General features: G+C 37.9%; 1 protein-coding gene across 4 annotated transcripts in view; it reads left to right on the top strand.

The window, feature by feature from the left end:
• The window catches only part of CCDC102B (coiled-coil domain containing 102B), a 169327-nt gene extending 153081 nt beyond the window's left edge, over positions 1–16246 (top strand). For all 4 annotated transcript variants that reach the window (XM_032181644.1, XM_032181645.1, XM_032181646.1 and 1 more), the window contains one exon: positions 15595–16246. In XM_032181644.1, the coding sequence (XP_032037535.1) occupies positions 15595–15684 (90 nt within the window). In that variant the 3' untranslated portion in view covers positions 15685–16246. The remainder of the gene's footprint in view (positions 1–15594) is intronic.
• The last annotated feature ends 545 nt before the right edge of the window (positions 16247–16791 follow it).

Raw genomic sequence — 16791 nt, 5'->3', positions numbered from 1 at the left:
GATAATGACAGGATGAAGGGGATTGTAAACTAAAAGAGTTTAGATTAGCTGTAAGTTTAAACTTCAGTTTGGTTTAAACTAAAAGAGGTTTAGATTAGCTATAAGGAAGAAATTCTTCCCTCAGAGGGTAGTAAGGGACTGGAACATGTTTCCCAGAAAGGCGCCCCATTCCTGGAGGTGTTCGAGACTAGTTAGATGAGGCCTTGGGCAACCTAATGGTGGCGTCCCTGCCTATGGTAGTGTGGGTGGAGCTAGGCGATCTTTGAGGTCCCTTCCAACGCAAGCCATTCTGTGATTCTATGATTATATGATTTAGAAGTGATTAGGTCACAAGTGGAGCAAGTATTTTTACCCCATGGGTTTGAATTCACTTGATGATTATATAAAGTATATATAATTATAGTTATATAGTAATATAATATAGTATATTATATAAAGTATAGATAACCAAAGCATTATTCTGAAAACTAACCTCAACTAATGTGTGATTTTGTTAAACATAAGATTAAAAAAAAGGCAGGGTATAATCATAATTGTTCTTAAAATGAGTCATTGATCTTTCCTGAAATTGTTTTGTCACTAAAGACAAATACCATTTGTAGAAAAAATTATAAGCTAGCTACTTAAGCAGACAGGTGCTTTTATGCTAATAACAAATATAATCTTAAAGCATAATTTTACAAATATTTTTTTTAAAGTTACACACTAATTGTTTATTGTTTATAAAATAAATTAATGTCTTTTTACAAATAATTTCTAATTTCAACTTTTCTAAATGTATCAGAGCAAGTTTAGCTAATTATCTCCAGTAAGTGTTTTAAAACATTTTCTGTACTCAGCTGTGTATTTTCCATTTCTTGAAGATTCCTCAACAGATAATTTATCATGACAGTTTTTGTGTCAGTCGTTCTTTTCTTTATTCCTGAGAGCTTTAATTAAATCTTTTAGATGTACTGTACTTATCACTTCTCAGCAAATATTTCAATTATATTTTATACCCAAGTCCAGAAGAAAGACTTTCGTCTAGGTTTTAGATATGTTTAGAAATAATTAAGAAGGTTTGGAATGAAGCATTTACATGGCTTCTGTCCTGGTTTCAGTTAGAACAGAATTAATTTTCTTCCTAGTAGCTGGTGGAATGCTGTGTTTTGGCTTAGGATGAGAAGAGTGCTGATAACACCCCGATGTTTTAATTGTTGCAGAGCAGTGCTTATACCAAGCCAAGGACATCTCAGCCTTTCGCTCTGTCCTGCCAACAGGCAGGCTGGGGGTGCAGTAAGAGCTGGGAGGGGACAGACCCAGGACAGGTGACCCAAACTAGCCAAAGGGGTATTCCATAGCATCTGACGTCATGCTAAACAATATATAGGGGTGGCTAGCCGGGGGGAGGGGGCCGGACTGCTCGGGGTTAGGCTGGGCATCGGTCAGCGGGTGGTGAGCAATTGCATTGTGCATCACTTGTTTGTACATATTATTATTACTTTCCTATTATCACCATTGTATTATTATTATTATTATTGTTATTATTATTTTGTTATTATTATTTTCCTGTCTTATTAAACTGTCTTTATCTCAACTCACGGGCTTCACTTTCCATTTCTCTCCCCCGTCCCAGAGAGGGAGGGGGGAAGGTGAGCTAACGGCTGCATGGTATTTAGCTGCCGGCCGGGTTAAACCACGACAGTCTCTATCCACCCCTTATTCCATACCATTTATGTCATGCTCAGGTTACACTCTTTTCCATACATTCTAATTAGTCACCTATAGTAGTCATAGTAGTGATAACATACAGTATTATATAGTAATTAAAATGGTACAATTCAGTTCATGGGCTATTCTCACCCAGTATTAAATCTCCTTGAGGTACACACCAGACCTCTCCATTCTTTTGCATCACCCACCAAGTGTATCCAGGTCCCTGAGCGAAAACAATTCCACGAATAGGTTTGCCTTTTCCTGAGGCAGGAGTAGCCCAGACTGTTTTACCCAGCATATTTCTTACATGCACTACAGGAACTTTATCCCCATCTACAGTATGTAACAGGTTTGATTGGGCAGGTCCAGCTCGGTTGGCAGATCCCCTAGTATTGACTAACCAGGTGGCCTTTGCCAAATGCGTATCCCAATTTTTGAATGTCCCAGCGCCCATTGCTTTCAATGTAGTCTTTAACAGTCCATTGTATCGTTCAACTTTCCCGGAGGCTGGTGCATGATAGGGGATGTGATACACCCACTCAGTACCATGTTCTTTGGCCCAAGTGTCTATAAGGTTGTTTCGGAAATGAGTTCCATTGTCTGACTCTATTCTTTCTGGGGTACCATGTTGCCATAGGACTTGCTTTTCAAGGCCCAGGATAGTGTTCCGGGCGGTGGCATGAGGCACAGGATATGTTTCCAGCCATCCGGTGGTTGCTTCCACCATTGTAAGTACGTGGCGCTTGCCATTGCGAGTTTGAGGGAGTGTGATGTAATCAATCTGCCAGGCCTCTCCATATTTATATTTCAGCCATCGTCCTCCATACCAAAGAGGCTTTGACCATTTGGCTTGCTTGATTGCAGCACATGTTTCACAGTCATGAATAACCTGTGCTATAGCGTCCATGGTCAGGTCCACCCCTCGATCACGAGCCCATCTGTATGTTGCATCTCTACCTTGATGGCCTGAGGTGTCATGGGCCCATCGGGCTATAAATAATTCACCTTTATGCTGCCAATCCAGGTCCACCTGAGCTACTTCAATCTTAGCAGCCTGATCCACCTGCTGGTTGTTTTGATGTTCTTCAGTAGCCCAATTCTTGGGCACATGAGCATCTACGTGACGTACTTTCACAGCCAGGTTCTGTACCCGAGCAGCAATATCTTGCCACAGTGCAGCAGCCCAGATGGGTTTGCCCCTATGCTGCCAGTTGTTTTGCTTCCATTGCTGTAACCATCCCCACAGGGCATTTGCTACCATCCATGAATCGGTGTAGAGATAGAGAACTGGCCATTTTTCTCGTTCAGCAATGTCTAAAGCCAGCTGAATGGCTTTCACTTCTGCAAACTGACTCGATTCACCTTCTCCCTCAGCAGCTTCTGCAACTCGTCGTGTAGGACTCCATACAGCAGCCTTCCATCTCCGATGCTTCCCCACAATACGACAGGACCCATCAGTGAACAGGGCATATTTCTTTTCATTCTCTGGTAACTGGTTGTACAGTGGGGCTTCTTCAGCATGACCCACCTCCTCCTCTGATGATATCCCAAAGTATTTGCCTTCTGGCCAGTCCATAATCACTTCCAATATTCCTGTGCGACTGGGGTTTCCTATTCGAGCCCACTGAGTAATCAGTGCAACCCACTTGCTCCATGTAGCATCAGTTGCATGATGCGTAGAAGAGACCCTTCCCTTGAACATCCAGCCTAGTACCGGCAATCGGGGTGCTAGGAGGAGCTGCGCTTCAGTACCGACCACCAGGCCTCAGATCCTCTGTATCCCCGACTCCAAAACCCCACGGGCCGACCTCGAGTTTCCCCAGGTTCTTTCTGCCAGAAGCTCCAGGTGGGGCCGTTCTCCCTGGCTGCAGTGTAGAGCACATTCTTTACATCTGGTCCTGTTCGAACTGGCCCAAGGGCTACTGCATGGACTATTTCCTGCTTGATTTGTTCAAAGGCTTGTCGTTGTTCAGGGCCCCATTCAAACTCATTCTTCTTACGGGTTACTTGGTAGAGCGGGTTTACAATCAGACTGTAATTTGGGATGTGCATTCTCCAAAACCCCACAACACCTAGGAAAGTCTGTGTTTCTTTTTTGTTAGTTGGTGGAGACATAGCTGTTATTTTGTTGATCACATCCATTGGGATTTGACGACGTCCATCTTGCCATTTTATTCCTAAAAACTGGATCTCTCGTGCAGGTCCTTTGACTTTATTTTGTTTTATGGCAAAACCGGCTTTCAGAAGGATTTGGACTATTTTCTTCCCTTTCTCAAAAACTTCCTCTGCTGTGTCACCCCACACAATAATGTCATCGATGTACTGCAGGTGTTCAGGCGCTTCCCCCTGCTCTAGTGCAGACTGGATCAGCCCATGGCAAATGGTAGGGCTGTGTTTCCACCCCTGGGGCAGCCAATTCCAAGTATATTGGACTCCCTTCCAAGTGAAGGCAAATTGTGGCCTGCACTCTGCTGCTAGAGGGATGGAGAAAAATGCATTAGCGATATCAATTGTGGCGTACCACTTGGCTGCCTTCGATTCAAGTTCATACTGAAGTTCCAGCATGTCCGGCACTGCAGCACTCAGTGGTGGCGTCACTTCGTTCAGGCCACGATAGTCCACTGTTAGTCTCCACTCGCCATTAGACTTTCGCACTAGCCATATGGGACTATTGAAAGGTGAATGAGTCTTGCTGATTACTCCTTGGCTCTCCAATTGACGAATTAGCTTATGGATGGGAATCAGGGAGTCTCGGTTAGTGCGATATTGCCGCCGGTGCACAGTTGTGGTAGCGATTGGCACTTGCTGTTCTTCGACCCTCAGCAACCCCACAACAGAGGGGTCCTCTGAGAGACCAGGCAAGGTAGATAATTGTTTAATGCCCTCTGTCTCTAAGGCAGCTATACCAAAAGCCCACCGGAACCCTTTTGGGTCCTTGCAATATCCTCTTCTAAGATAGTCTATGCCAAGGATACACGGAGCATCCGGGCCAGTCACAATGCGGTGCTTTTCCCACTCATTCCCAGTCAGACTCACTTCAGCCTCCAATACAGTCAACTGCTGAGATCCCCCTGTCACTCCACAAATACAGATGGGCTCTGGTCCTTTATAGTTCGATGGCATTATAGTACATTGTGCACCGGTGTCTACTAAAGCCTTATACTTCTGTGTGTCTGACATGCCAGGCCATCAAATCCACACAGTCCAATAAACTCGATTGTCCCTTTCCTCCCCCTGGCTGGAGGCATGGCCCCCCTAATCCTGGTCAGAATCTTCTTCGTTTCTGTGTTTGAAGGACTGTCTGCTGGAAGTTGGAGCAGCAAACTTTTCAGAGAATCCCTTTTTCTTGATTGTTTTCTTTTGCAACTCACGTACCCGTGCCTCTAGGGTCGCGGTAGATTTTCCATCCCATTTTCTCATGTCCTCTCCATGGTCTCGTAAGTAAAACCACAGGGTGGCACGGGGTGAGTACCCACCATATCGTCTTCCTTGTGTGGATGAACGCCTACCCCTGATAGCTGAGACACTGCTTTGTACAGGTGCGGAGGAGAATAATCTCTCTTCAAGTTGGTGAACCTTTTCAGAAAGTTTCTCCCAAGTGTTCTCTTTTGGTCGGTGGACACTGGTTGGTTCAGGTGGGGAGGAAGATAGATTCTCTTCAAGTTGGTGAACCTTTTCAGATAGTTTCTCCACAGCTGAGACGCAGGCCTGTAAGGAAGAGGAGAGACTTTCTTCGTACTGCCAGAGTTGTTTAGCCACTTCATCCACTGTTCGTTCCTCATCCTCTTTCCAGGCCATTATTGCCAATGAGCTGGCATATGATGATGGTGCACTCCGTACAAACTTCCGCCACATGGGTCGTGTACACCTGACTTCATCTGGATCTTTGGATGTTTGTCTGAGGTCTGGATCCTCATAAATCACTTCCCGTACGGCTAATTCCCTCAGGTACTGGATTCCCTTCTCCATAGTGGTCCACTTGCCTGGTAGACATAAAAGTTCTTCCTTGAAGGGATACCTTTCCCTCACAGCTGAGAGAAGACGCCTCCAGAGGCTGTGAGATTGTGCTCCATCTGCAATTGCTTTGTCAATGCCTGCGTCTCTAGCAAGGGATCCCAGTCACTTGGCTTCCCTGCCGTCTAATTCCACACAATTGTCTCCAGTGTCCCAGCATCGGAGCAGCCAGGTTGCTCACCTATACAGCAGGCTGCTCACCTATACAGCGACCAAAATCTTTTCGCACATCTCGTAACTCACGCTCGTTTAGGCTTTGGGTAGTTACTGTTGATTTTTCGGCATCCTCATCTTCCTCCTCCTGAATCCTTGATGGCCCAGCGTCGTCATCGTCTCCGTCGTCTCTATACCTAGATTTGGCAGAAGACTCTCTGCGTTCTAAACGACCTGAATCTCTATACCATTTTTTCACCTTCTCTACAGGGGCAGCTTGCACTGCTACTGCTCGTTTCTCTCACCTTGTTACAGGGTCTGCCACAGAGGTCGGAATACCCTCTGCAGGGTCAACTTGCACTGCTACAGCTCGTTTCTCTGACCCCATTACAGGGTCTGCCACAGGGGTTGGAATACCCTCTGCAGGGTCAACTTGCACTGCTACAGCTCTTTTCTCTGACCCAGCCACAGGAGCTGGAGCGGCTGCAGGAGCTGGAGCAGCTGCAGGAACTGGAGCTGGAGCAGTTGCAGGAGCTGGGACTGGAGTAGCGGCAGGAGCTGGAACTGGAGCAGCTGCACGAGCTGGGACTGGAGCGGCTGCAGGAGCTGGAACTGGAGCGGCTGCAGGAGCTGCGACTGGAGCGGCTGCAGGAGCTGGAACTGGAGTGGCTGCAGGAGCTGGGACTGGAGCGGCTGCAGAGTCCACCGTAGGGGTCACAGTGGCCGTTGGATCTGTCACAGGGCTTGGAGTGGCCGCAGGGTCTGTCACTAAGTTGATAGCAGTATCAATGGCAGCTCGATAGGCATGAGCCAGGCCCCAGCATGTTACAATGATTTGTGTTACTTTGGAACTGCCAGAATCATGACACCTTTTTTTTCAAGCATTCTGCCAGTTTTTGAGGATTTTGCAGTTGTTCAGGGGTGAATTTCCAAAACACTGGGGGTGCCAACTGCTCTAGATGCCTGCCCATATCCTCCCATACTCCCTGCCACCCACAACTATACTGCCTCCGGGCAAATCTCCGGATGAGCTTCCTAAGTAGTTGTTTAACTTTAAGCAGAATCTGAAGTGCATTCAGGAGGCAGAACGACAGGACTATGCTGGTCTGAGTATCCCAAGGATATTCAATATCTTGGAGAGCTATTGTAACAAGCTTGGAGGATAAGAGGGCGGTGAAGGAGGAAGGGAAAGTAATCAAGTAAGAAAAAATATCTTCCCCTTTCCCCTCCACAGATTGACTCCCTAATGGAAAAAAAAACAATAGGTATAATTGCTAATAGTTTCCAAGATACAGTTTCCAAAATACAGAGTCGACGATGTTACTGAGTACAAATACCAAGTTAGAGTCATGACCAGATATCTCATCATCTCATAAGCCATTGCTACAACACTCAGTACCATAATGATCTGAAACCAGGGCCCAGAGAGGATAAACAACATGACAGAGAGCAAATACGGAAAATAATGTACTATAATACTCAATTTGGAAAACAGGCGCAGCAGAGTTGAGATTAAAGCAATCAGCATTATGACAAGTGACTATTAAGCAGGTCTAATACTTACACCAATTTTAGTTTAACACACTCTGGTCAGATCTGCCATTATCTCAACCTTTCGAGCCCCATGTTGGGCGCCAAAAAGACTGTCGTGGTTTAACCCGGCCGGCAGCTAAATACCATGCAGCCGTTAGCTCACCTTCCCCCCTCCCTCTCTGGGACGGGGGAGAGAAATGGAAAGTGAAGCCTGTGAGCTGAGATAAAGACAGTTTAATAAGACAGGAAAATAATAATAACAAAATAATAATAACAATAATAATAATAATAATAATACAATGGTGACAATAGGAAAGTAATAATAATATGTACAAACAAGTGATGCACAATGCAATTGCTCACCACCCGCTGACCGATGCCCAGCCTAACCCCGAGCAGTCCGGCCCCCTCCCCCCGGCTAGCCACCCCTATATATTGTTTAGCATGACGTCAGATGCTATGGAATACCCCTTTGGCTAGTTTGGGTCACCTGTCCTGGGTCTGTCCCCTCCCAGCTCAGGTATAAATACCTGAGGTGTAGCAGACAGAGAGATTTGGCCAACCTCGTTTTAGTGGTTTGCGGGGACAGGACAAGGAGTAATGGTCACAAGATAGAGCATAGGAAGTTCTGCACCAACATGCGAAAGAACTTCTTCATGGTGAGGGTGACGGAGTACTGGAACAGGCTGTCCAGGGAAGTTGTGGAGTCTCCTTCTCTGGAGATATTTAAGGCCCATCTGGACTTTTCCACTTCTTTTCACTTTTTCACTTTTTCACTTCTTTTCCCTGCTGTTCACATGCTTAAGATAATTTTACTGGTCCTGAAAGCACTTGTACTATTTTATCAGACATAGTGGGTCCTAAGATAATGAAATGTTCAGTATCACAGATTACCATCAACATTTGTTCCTTTTCACTTCAGTTCCCACATGATTTCAGTGGCCAAAATTTGACAAAGCATGGAGCTAAAGATTTGTGCTTTGTGATATTTGAAAGTTGAGGTTCAAACTTCCCAGTAGATAATTTTCTAGTTACATGCAGTCTTTAACAGTGAGATAGCAGTTTCCATCATGCCAGGATTTGAAGCTCGGAGGAGTGAAAGTAAGCAGAATAAGTAATTGTAATGTGCAAGTTTATATTCTATCTCCCAACCTTGCAAGTTTAAGAATAAATGCTTTCACTCTTGCAAATCTTGTAATCACAGTACTGCAATGATGCACGGTATCTGTTTATACTGAGACCAGTTCAAGAGATACAAGACTTTAATACTGTCAAAGATTAACAGTCTGTTTTGGGCAATGGTCCATGGCAGAACATGTTGTATGGCAGAATTCTCTAGTGCTTCCCATAACTCTCATATAATTTTCATTCAATTAATAGAAATCAATTTCAAAAAGTAACATCTATGGGAGGCATAATATTGAATGATATTGCATTGTAAGCATGTTTTCTCAGGAATTAAATAGTGTAATTTGATAAATGTAAGTTTCTTTTCCCCTATGTTGAAAAGAACTTCATTTTCTGTTTAAACATTAATGTAATGTTTTCAATGAGAAAACAAAAGTACATAAAAAACCACTTGACATTATTCCTAAGATACTCTACAGTAGAAACAAATTTTGAGATAAATTTTGACAGAGAATAGAAAATGGATAAGGGAAAAATAATAATAATAATATCTGCTACTTAGTTGACTACTTTTCATACCTGGAAGAAGTAAGAGCATAGTAATGAAGATGCATGTTGAACAACTGTTAAAAGTTAAGAATTTTGAAAGGGTAAATGGAAATAAATTGAAGCTGGCAAGCATATAGTTACTGGGAAGGAAAATGATCATGGTTTTTATTGGCTGTAAGATTATGCAGGTGAAAATACTACTACTGGAGAAAGTGAATTACTGTATAAAAGAGAAATAAGAAAAGAGCTTGTACCAAGTGTACTTTCTTATCTTTTTTTCTGCTATTAAGGAAAAAAAAATACTTTCATGCCAATCACACTTCATAGAAGAAAATTGAGTGTATGTATTACTGATACTATCTTTTAAGGCTAGAAAAGCTTCCAGTGACCAGAAATAAGAAGCCATTTCATTACAAAATATTAGAGCACATTACACAAATTAGTCTTACGTCTCATATCTACTTACAGCATCTGCTTTTCCTAGATAGGCTTTAGATTGTTTTCTTTATCAATAAATATTTCAGTAAATATTTCATAAATAATGAAAAACATAGGAAAAAAAAATCATTTTAAAGAATGTTGTGAAAAATGTTCTTACTTCTACATTCTTTCACTGTAAAAGCAGACAATATGTACAGTTTTGTTCATTCTGGTAGATTCAGAATATTCTAAAAACCAAAGTCAAAAAAGCCAAACGATTACTGTCATTTCTCTAAAAACTGAAATTATTTCCTGTGTTCTTTTTGAGGTGGAGATTGGATGGATCTTTTCTTCTATTATATAGTTGAAGCATTTTCTTCAGAAAGGCAATTATTTTCTGCAGACATGTCAGAAGCTGGCATGATCAGACTAAAATATAAAGTTGGAGAAAGAAGCTATTATGTAAAGTCAATTGAGCAGAAATATGAGATTAACTGAGAATTAAGCAAAAACAGTTTAAGCAAAACCAGATATTTTGTAAGGTCATCTTAATTCTTATTATGTGCCAAGATAGTAAAATTATTTTGTTATAATTTTAAATGATCCTTTTGGAAAACCTCATTGGTAACAAAACCTGAATTTATGAATACGTGTTCGAAGGAGTCCTTCTCTGTTATATGTCCACTGCATAATGCTGCATCCTCTGCCTTTCTAAAAGGGCTGTCTGGATGACTTGAACTACTTAATATACCTTTTTTTATGTTCCACCATAGATAAAATATTAAAAGTAATTGTTTAGGAAGTTTTTGTAGTAGCCATTGTAATGCACAAGACATAGAAATGAAATTCATTCTCAAAAGAATTTTGAAAGTTAAAAGGAGATATATTTATAGGGCAAAATAAACATGGCCAAAAATAAATAAATAAATAAATAAATAAAAATCCAATTTGTACCTTATGTACATTCCATGGAAGAAAAAAATAAATAAACAAAATTGAATGCGAAATACAAAAGTATGTCATTTAGGGTTTTGTGACTCTCAGAGGAAGCTAAATATATGAAGAAACTATTGTAGCTTGAAAGCCCATGTAGTATTTTTTTGAGATTGGATCAGCACATTAGAAGAGTTTACCCAGGGTTTAAGCAATTTCTGTCTGTTAAAGGTATGAAACCTAACTCAATATCCATATGTTATATCCATCATTTGTAACATCCCCATAATCCCATAATACTAAGTAACAAATACATTTTAATTAAATCAGAAATTGAAATGTTACTATAATTTGGGCAGGAATATTACTTTTTTAGAATTTTTTTTTTAGAATACTTTTTTTTAGAATATTACTTTTTTTTTTTTTTTTTTTTTTAGACATCAATAAATGTGTAAAACTGAAGTACAGTTTATAAAAATGAAGATACATACTACTAAAGTTTGTAATGATTTTCTTTCATCCTCATCTGTTTTCATATCACAGATCCCATCTTTTTCCATCCACTCTTGTAAATAAACTCTGCATGTTTTTTCTGTAGTACTGAACAATGCCACTGTCATAGGTGAAACAGTAAAGGCCAGAACCTAGTGTATCTGGATACTGAGTTTTATTAATTCCTAAGTGAACCTTCACGCTTTATCTTTTAAAATTAAATATTTAGTCTATTGGTTGTTTGATCTAATCCATTTTTTGATGTAAACATTTCTGATGCAAACATTTAACAACTTTTTTTTTTTAAATTTTCTCCTTAATTTCATTTTCTATAACAAACTCATGAAATAATATATGAATGTTTCAGGAAGACAAACAGAAAAGGTAATTAACAGTATTCCTTTGGGAAGAGAATATTTTTATTTATTTATGTATTTGTTTGTTTGTTTGTTTGTTTGTTTTAGGATTTCTGAAATCACATAGTATATGTGGTAGGATTTAGATAGGGTGGGAATGTTCCTCTACAAGGCATACAAAATCTGTAGATACCAAAGAGAGAGACAATTTATCTCAAATGTTTTAAATATTATTTATGAAAATTCTTAGAATCCTTAATCATATCCATAATTTTGAATATAAATATCCATGAAGGAGATCTTTCAGACATCGTGTTTTTTCTCTTTTCACTTCACATACATGTTGACATTTATCAGTTTATTTTTCTTGTTTTATTTTCTTTATCACTGCTAGTGATAAAGTTTATTTTCTTTATTTAGTTTATTTTCTTTATCACTAGTTCGTTACTATTATGCCTCTAGTCCATACTCTTGAGATATATCCACATTATCCTTGGGCAGTGTTCATTGATTAAAGCAGACAACAACCTTGTAGTGCTTCACTGTGGCATTGTTACAGCAAACTGTGTGAACACTTAATTAGTAATAATTTTAGTATATTGTGTAGCTACCTTAAAATAATTTTATATAGGTCCCTCATTTAATTAGGTTTTGGAATAAATCCTTCCTTATATTAATACTTATTATACAGTTGCATTAAACTTAATTTTAAGCAGCAATGAAGAATTTTAAAATATTCTGTAGAAAAAATATACACATAAACTCTATTAATTGGGCACTAAATTAGTGATGCTAAACAGCAAAAACAGGGAAATGCACAGTGAAGCAGGAAATGTACCTTATGTTATTGTGAGCACAATGGGGACACCATCTTAATGGCTTTCTTAATGTTCCTGTTGTACGAGATATTGGTGGACATATGGTATGCTGCCTGTTTATATGCCATAATTTTGTTAGCTGATTTGCTAGCACTTCATATTTTTCTTCTGCTAGGAAAAGGATATATATATATATTTTTTTTTGTTGTCCTTTTTGTTTTGCTTAATTGGAGCTCAAAAGACAAGTATTTTATTTTGGCTTCCCCTCATGAGCAATTGCATATTTCTCTTATTATTAGGCCATTGCCCAATAATTCCTATTGGGCAATAACCTGGAACATAGTTTTGTAGTCCTTCCTTGTACAAATAGCTTTTGTCTCTCTCTCCACTGACCTAACAAACTGCTAATGCAGCTGACAGTGCTTTGCACAAACAGGGTGGGCACATGTGCAGTCGACTGCTTCCTTGCATACACGAAGGAGCCCCAAAACACTGGAGGTGGAAACAGATTGTTTCCTGTTTCCTGTTTCACCTGGTTCCCTAGTGCCCTTTACACCAACCATGTGGCTGAGGGACACAACTGAACAACTTCTTGTCCCACCACTTCCAGGATGCCAGGAAAGATTTCCTTAATTTTTTATATCAAATGTTTATTCCATTTTTTAATGTGGCCTGCCTTCTCATTTGTTTGTTTGTGCTTTTTTTTTTTTTTGTTGTTGTTGTTTTGTTAGTTGGATTTATCCAGGTCTATAGCAAAACACGTGCAAGATCAATTCCCTTGCTTGGTTTAAACATAAAGAGTTGTTAAAAACAGCTTAGTGGGATAGAAGAGACAAGATTCAAAATATTTACAGAATAATAATAATAATAATAATAATAATAATAATAATAATAATAATAATAATAATAATAATAATAATAATAATAATAGATAATAATTGATAATTTATATTATAAATATTAATTTATAATATATTATTTATATTAATAATATTATAATATTATAATAATATTATTTATATTATTAATAATTTAATAATAATAATAATAATAATAGGCTCTTTTTACTCATACTGATGCTTATATATCAGTATACAATTCCCTTATACAGAGCATTGATGTCAGAAGTTCTTAGCAGGAGATGTTTGAGGATTGTTGCAAACTGGTATGGAAATGATAGGCTGTTCTTGTATATTAGCTTGTCAACATATGCTCTTGAGTATTGTGTTTCACTACAGACTGTGACTAGTCTTTTAAAGATTTTAGTGATATGCTAGTCTATATGCTAGTGAATTCTGGCAAGCATGTATTCTTTTGTACAAATAATTTAAAAATACCATTGCATGTGTTTATTGTCGTTCTTTACTGTAACTGTATTAATTTTATTAGGAAACAGAAGTCACAATGAAACTCTCTTACTGCTTTATAGACAGTAGACTAACAATACATCTAGAAGCACCAGACTATTTCTAACTTAAGTAAGAAATAAATATTACTTTTTTTTTTTTTTTTTGAAAATGTACTATGTGTATTCCTAGAGGAACAAGATGCAATTTAAGCCACAACCATTAGCTAAGGTTAATATATTTTAAATATTATTAGTTTCCTTAAATTGAATGTAAAACTCTTTCAGATGCTATTTTTAGGGATTTTAACATATATTAATATTTTTAGATTAGCAAAATGAATAGAAAAGGATGGAACAATAAATGACATTTCAGTAATATAGTCACGGAAGTATTTTTAATGACAAGGGTTACTAAAAAGGAGTTACCTAGAATTTTTAATAAGGCAAAGTTAAGTTTGGAAATCATGAAATTTTAATTATTAAATTTTAATTTTAGTCACTAATTAGAAGGGAAACTGCTTAAAAAAAAAAAAAAAAAAAAAAAAAAAAAGGAGAAATTTAAAAATTACAGTTAATTTTCTGATCAGCCTAGTCTTGTGTATCCAATGGGGTGAAGAATTTGACAGCTTGTTGACTCTCACTGATGTAGGGCTTGGCAATTTGTCTGTATCTGTATGATTAGTGGAAATCACAGAATCACAGAATTGAAGGGGTTGGAAGGGACCCCGAAAGATCTGTTCATCAGCAGACAGTATCATCATGCGGTCTTTGATGTTGTAAATAATCTCATTGCCATGCTGGCTTTAAGGTTTTTTTACTTTTTTAACCCAGAGTGATTTTGATATTATATACTTTTTTTTTTCCTTTCCTTTTTTTTTTTTTTTTTTTTTTTTTTTTTCCCCAAGAAAATAACGAGATAACTTATTTTCTAAGCAAAAGACATACATATTAAATACGTATGCACAGTAGCATGACTGACCCATTCACACTGCCAGGAATTGGGTTACAGCTACAAAGAAGTAATTGGTATCTGCAATATTCTACAGTTTGCTGAAAACTTCCAGGTTCCTTGGCATATTTAGTCATTGTTCCCAAAACTCTTAGGTTCCCAGATTCAAAACTAATCACCTGGGTTTGCCAATTTCCCTTTCTGAAAACATGTTCAAGTTACATAAAGAAGAAAAAAAAAATTGAAATTGCATTGCGGTTTGTGATAGGATTTCAATGCAATTACAGACATCATATGGACAGAATTTGAAGTATATGCCTGTAAGTTTAAAACAAAGGAAATTTTCAATTAATTATAGATAAGATAAAAACTAGTAATAAACACAAGTAATAAACAGTTTAGGTCTGCTAGGATTTACCTATTCTAAAGTAGTCATCTTGGATCAGTTTGTAGTGTATCTACTTTGTGCACTGCTTGAGCACATAAATCTATGTTCTATGCACAGCTATTGAGTATCGGTTCACTGTGCTCTAAATGCTGAAGAGCATAGCAGCTTGTTTCTGGTGCATAGCCTGAGTGGATGTTCCTGTTCTGATGCACATTGTTATTGAGAATGGGATTTATCAAAACAAGATTTGCAAAAACTAATATATATTTCAGCATGGCTATCTTTTAACAGTGTTCTTTATAATGACTATGTTTTTGTAAATAATCTCTCCCTACTGCTATTTGTTTAATAGAAGGCTTTTATGATGGACTTTGTGTTTTTCACTGTTCTGCACATTTGATTCTTCCAATAAAAAGAAAAAAAAAAAAAAGACTCAGGAATTAGATGTGACTGTTTTAAACGTATCTTTAATAACAATGGCACTGCAGTTCAGAACTGTCAATCAATAAATAATGACTCCTAGTCATCAGAAGCAAAGCAAGCAAGTGCAGCCTGCTTCACAGTGAAAGACAATTCTAAGTAATTGCTCTGAAACCTGTGCTTTTTCTTCTTTATTAAAGAATCTGTTGAAAAAGTACCCAGTGTATAGTATAAAGTTAACAATAGACAGAAAGATTCTGTATCATCTAAATTCTACTGGTCTTCTACTGAAACTTTTTCTTAGAAGAAATTTGATCTGCAGTTGTTTTAAATTTAAACTGGCTTCTCCACTTAGTCACAATTTATTTTATTTTTATTTTTTAACAATTTCATTTCAGGTTAAAGAGAGAGAAGAAAATGAGCTTAAGATCTGGGACCAAACAAAGTTCTTCGTATGTTGTTGGAGACTTCACCAAGACAGTGAGTGAAGATGCAAGAGACTATCAAACAGACCTTCGTCAGCAAGGCTAACATTAAAGAAAAGGGACAAAGGACTTAAAGCCTTCAAAAAGACACATAAATAAACTAAAATAAATAAGCTGAAGAAGTACATACAAGACATATATAGAAACAACACGCATTATTTCTGTGCATTTCATATTTCCACTAAGGACCAAGAAAAAGTGTCAGTGTATACCAACACAGAAATTTTGGCAGTTCATTCTTCCTTCCCCATTATCTAAATTGCTATCTTCTAAAGCAAAAGGTGTACTTGAATTAATCTGATCCACAGCTTAGCTTTGGGAAAAAGTAATTTAGAATGTACATGGCTAAGGAAAGAGGTTCACATCTGGTCCTGTGAAGACTGAGTCTGAAATGGAAGTCAATGTTTTTTTTCCTTGCTTGTCTCTTGTGGTTGTTGTTGTTTGTTTGTTTTATACAGCAGCAGGCAAACAACTCTGTTTCTCAGTCAATTTCCCTAATTCTATCAGGGTGGCATGAAGAATACACCTTTCATTCATTTAAAATATACATATATAAATATATTTAAAGAGGAAAAGTTATTTTATTTTAAATATCTGAATATTATCACTTATACATTTACATTTAAATGTATCCATTTTCTTTATGTTTCTTCGTGTTTTCTTTGCATTTCACAAAAGAATACATAGAAATAATGCATCTCAAGTTAATCTTAATGTATACATCATATTTTTATTTACATTTGAATTTATTGTCCATGTAAAAACTGTAAGTGTCACATAGGAAATAGCATGAATATATTAAGCACCAGAAATGTTCAGCCATCAAGTCGGACACGTGAGTATATACAGGTTCTGTTTCACAGAGATAATGTGAACTTGCTCTATTTACTCTGCAATATGTTTCTCTCATACATTATATCCATATAATTGAAAAACTTGTATTTTTGAGAGTTCTATTTCATAGTTAAATCTAACAGCATTTCTTCTCCCACTAATACTCCTTCTAGGCCTTCTTCAGCAACTGTAATCTCTTAGTTTGTCATGGAATTTACATACTACCATAGAAAAATAAACATTTATTTCTATAATTGGTAAATAAGCCATGAAAGT

The sequence above is a fragment of the Aythya fuligula genome, chromosome 2 (genome assembly GCF_009819795.1).
Source record: "Aythya fuligula isolate bAytFul2 chromosome 2, bAytFul2.pri, whole genome shotgun sequence".
Taxonomy (NCBI): Eukaryota; Metazoa; Chordata; class Aves; order Anseriformes; family Anatidae; genus Aythya; species Aythya fuligula.
This window is presented reverse-complemented; position numbering and strand designations above follow the sequence as displayed.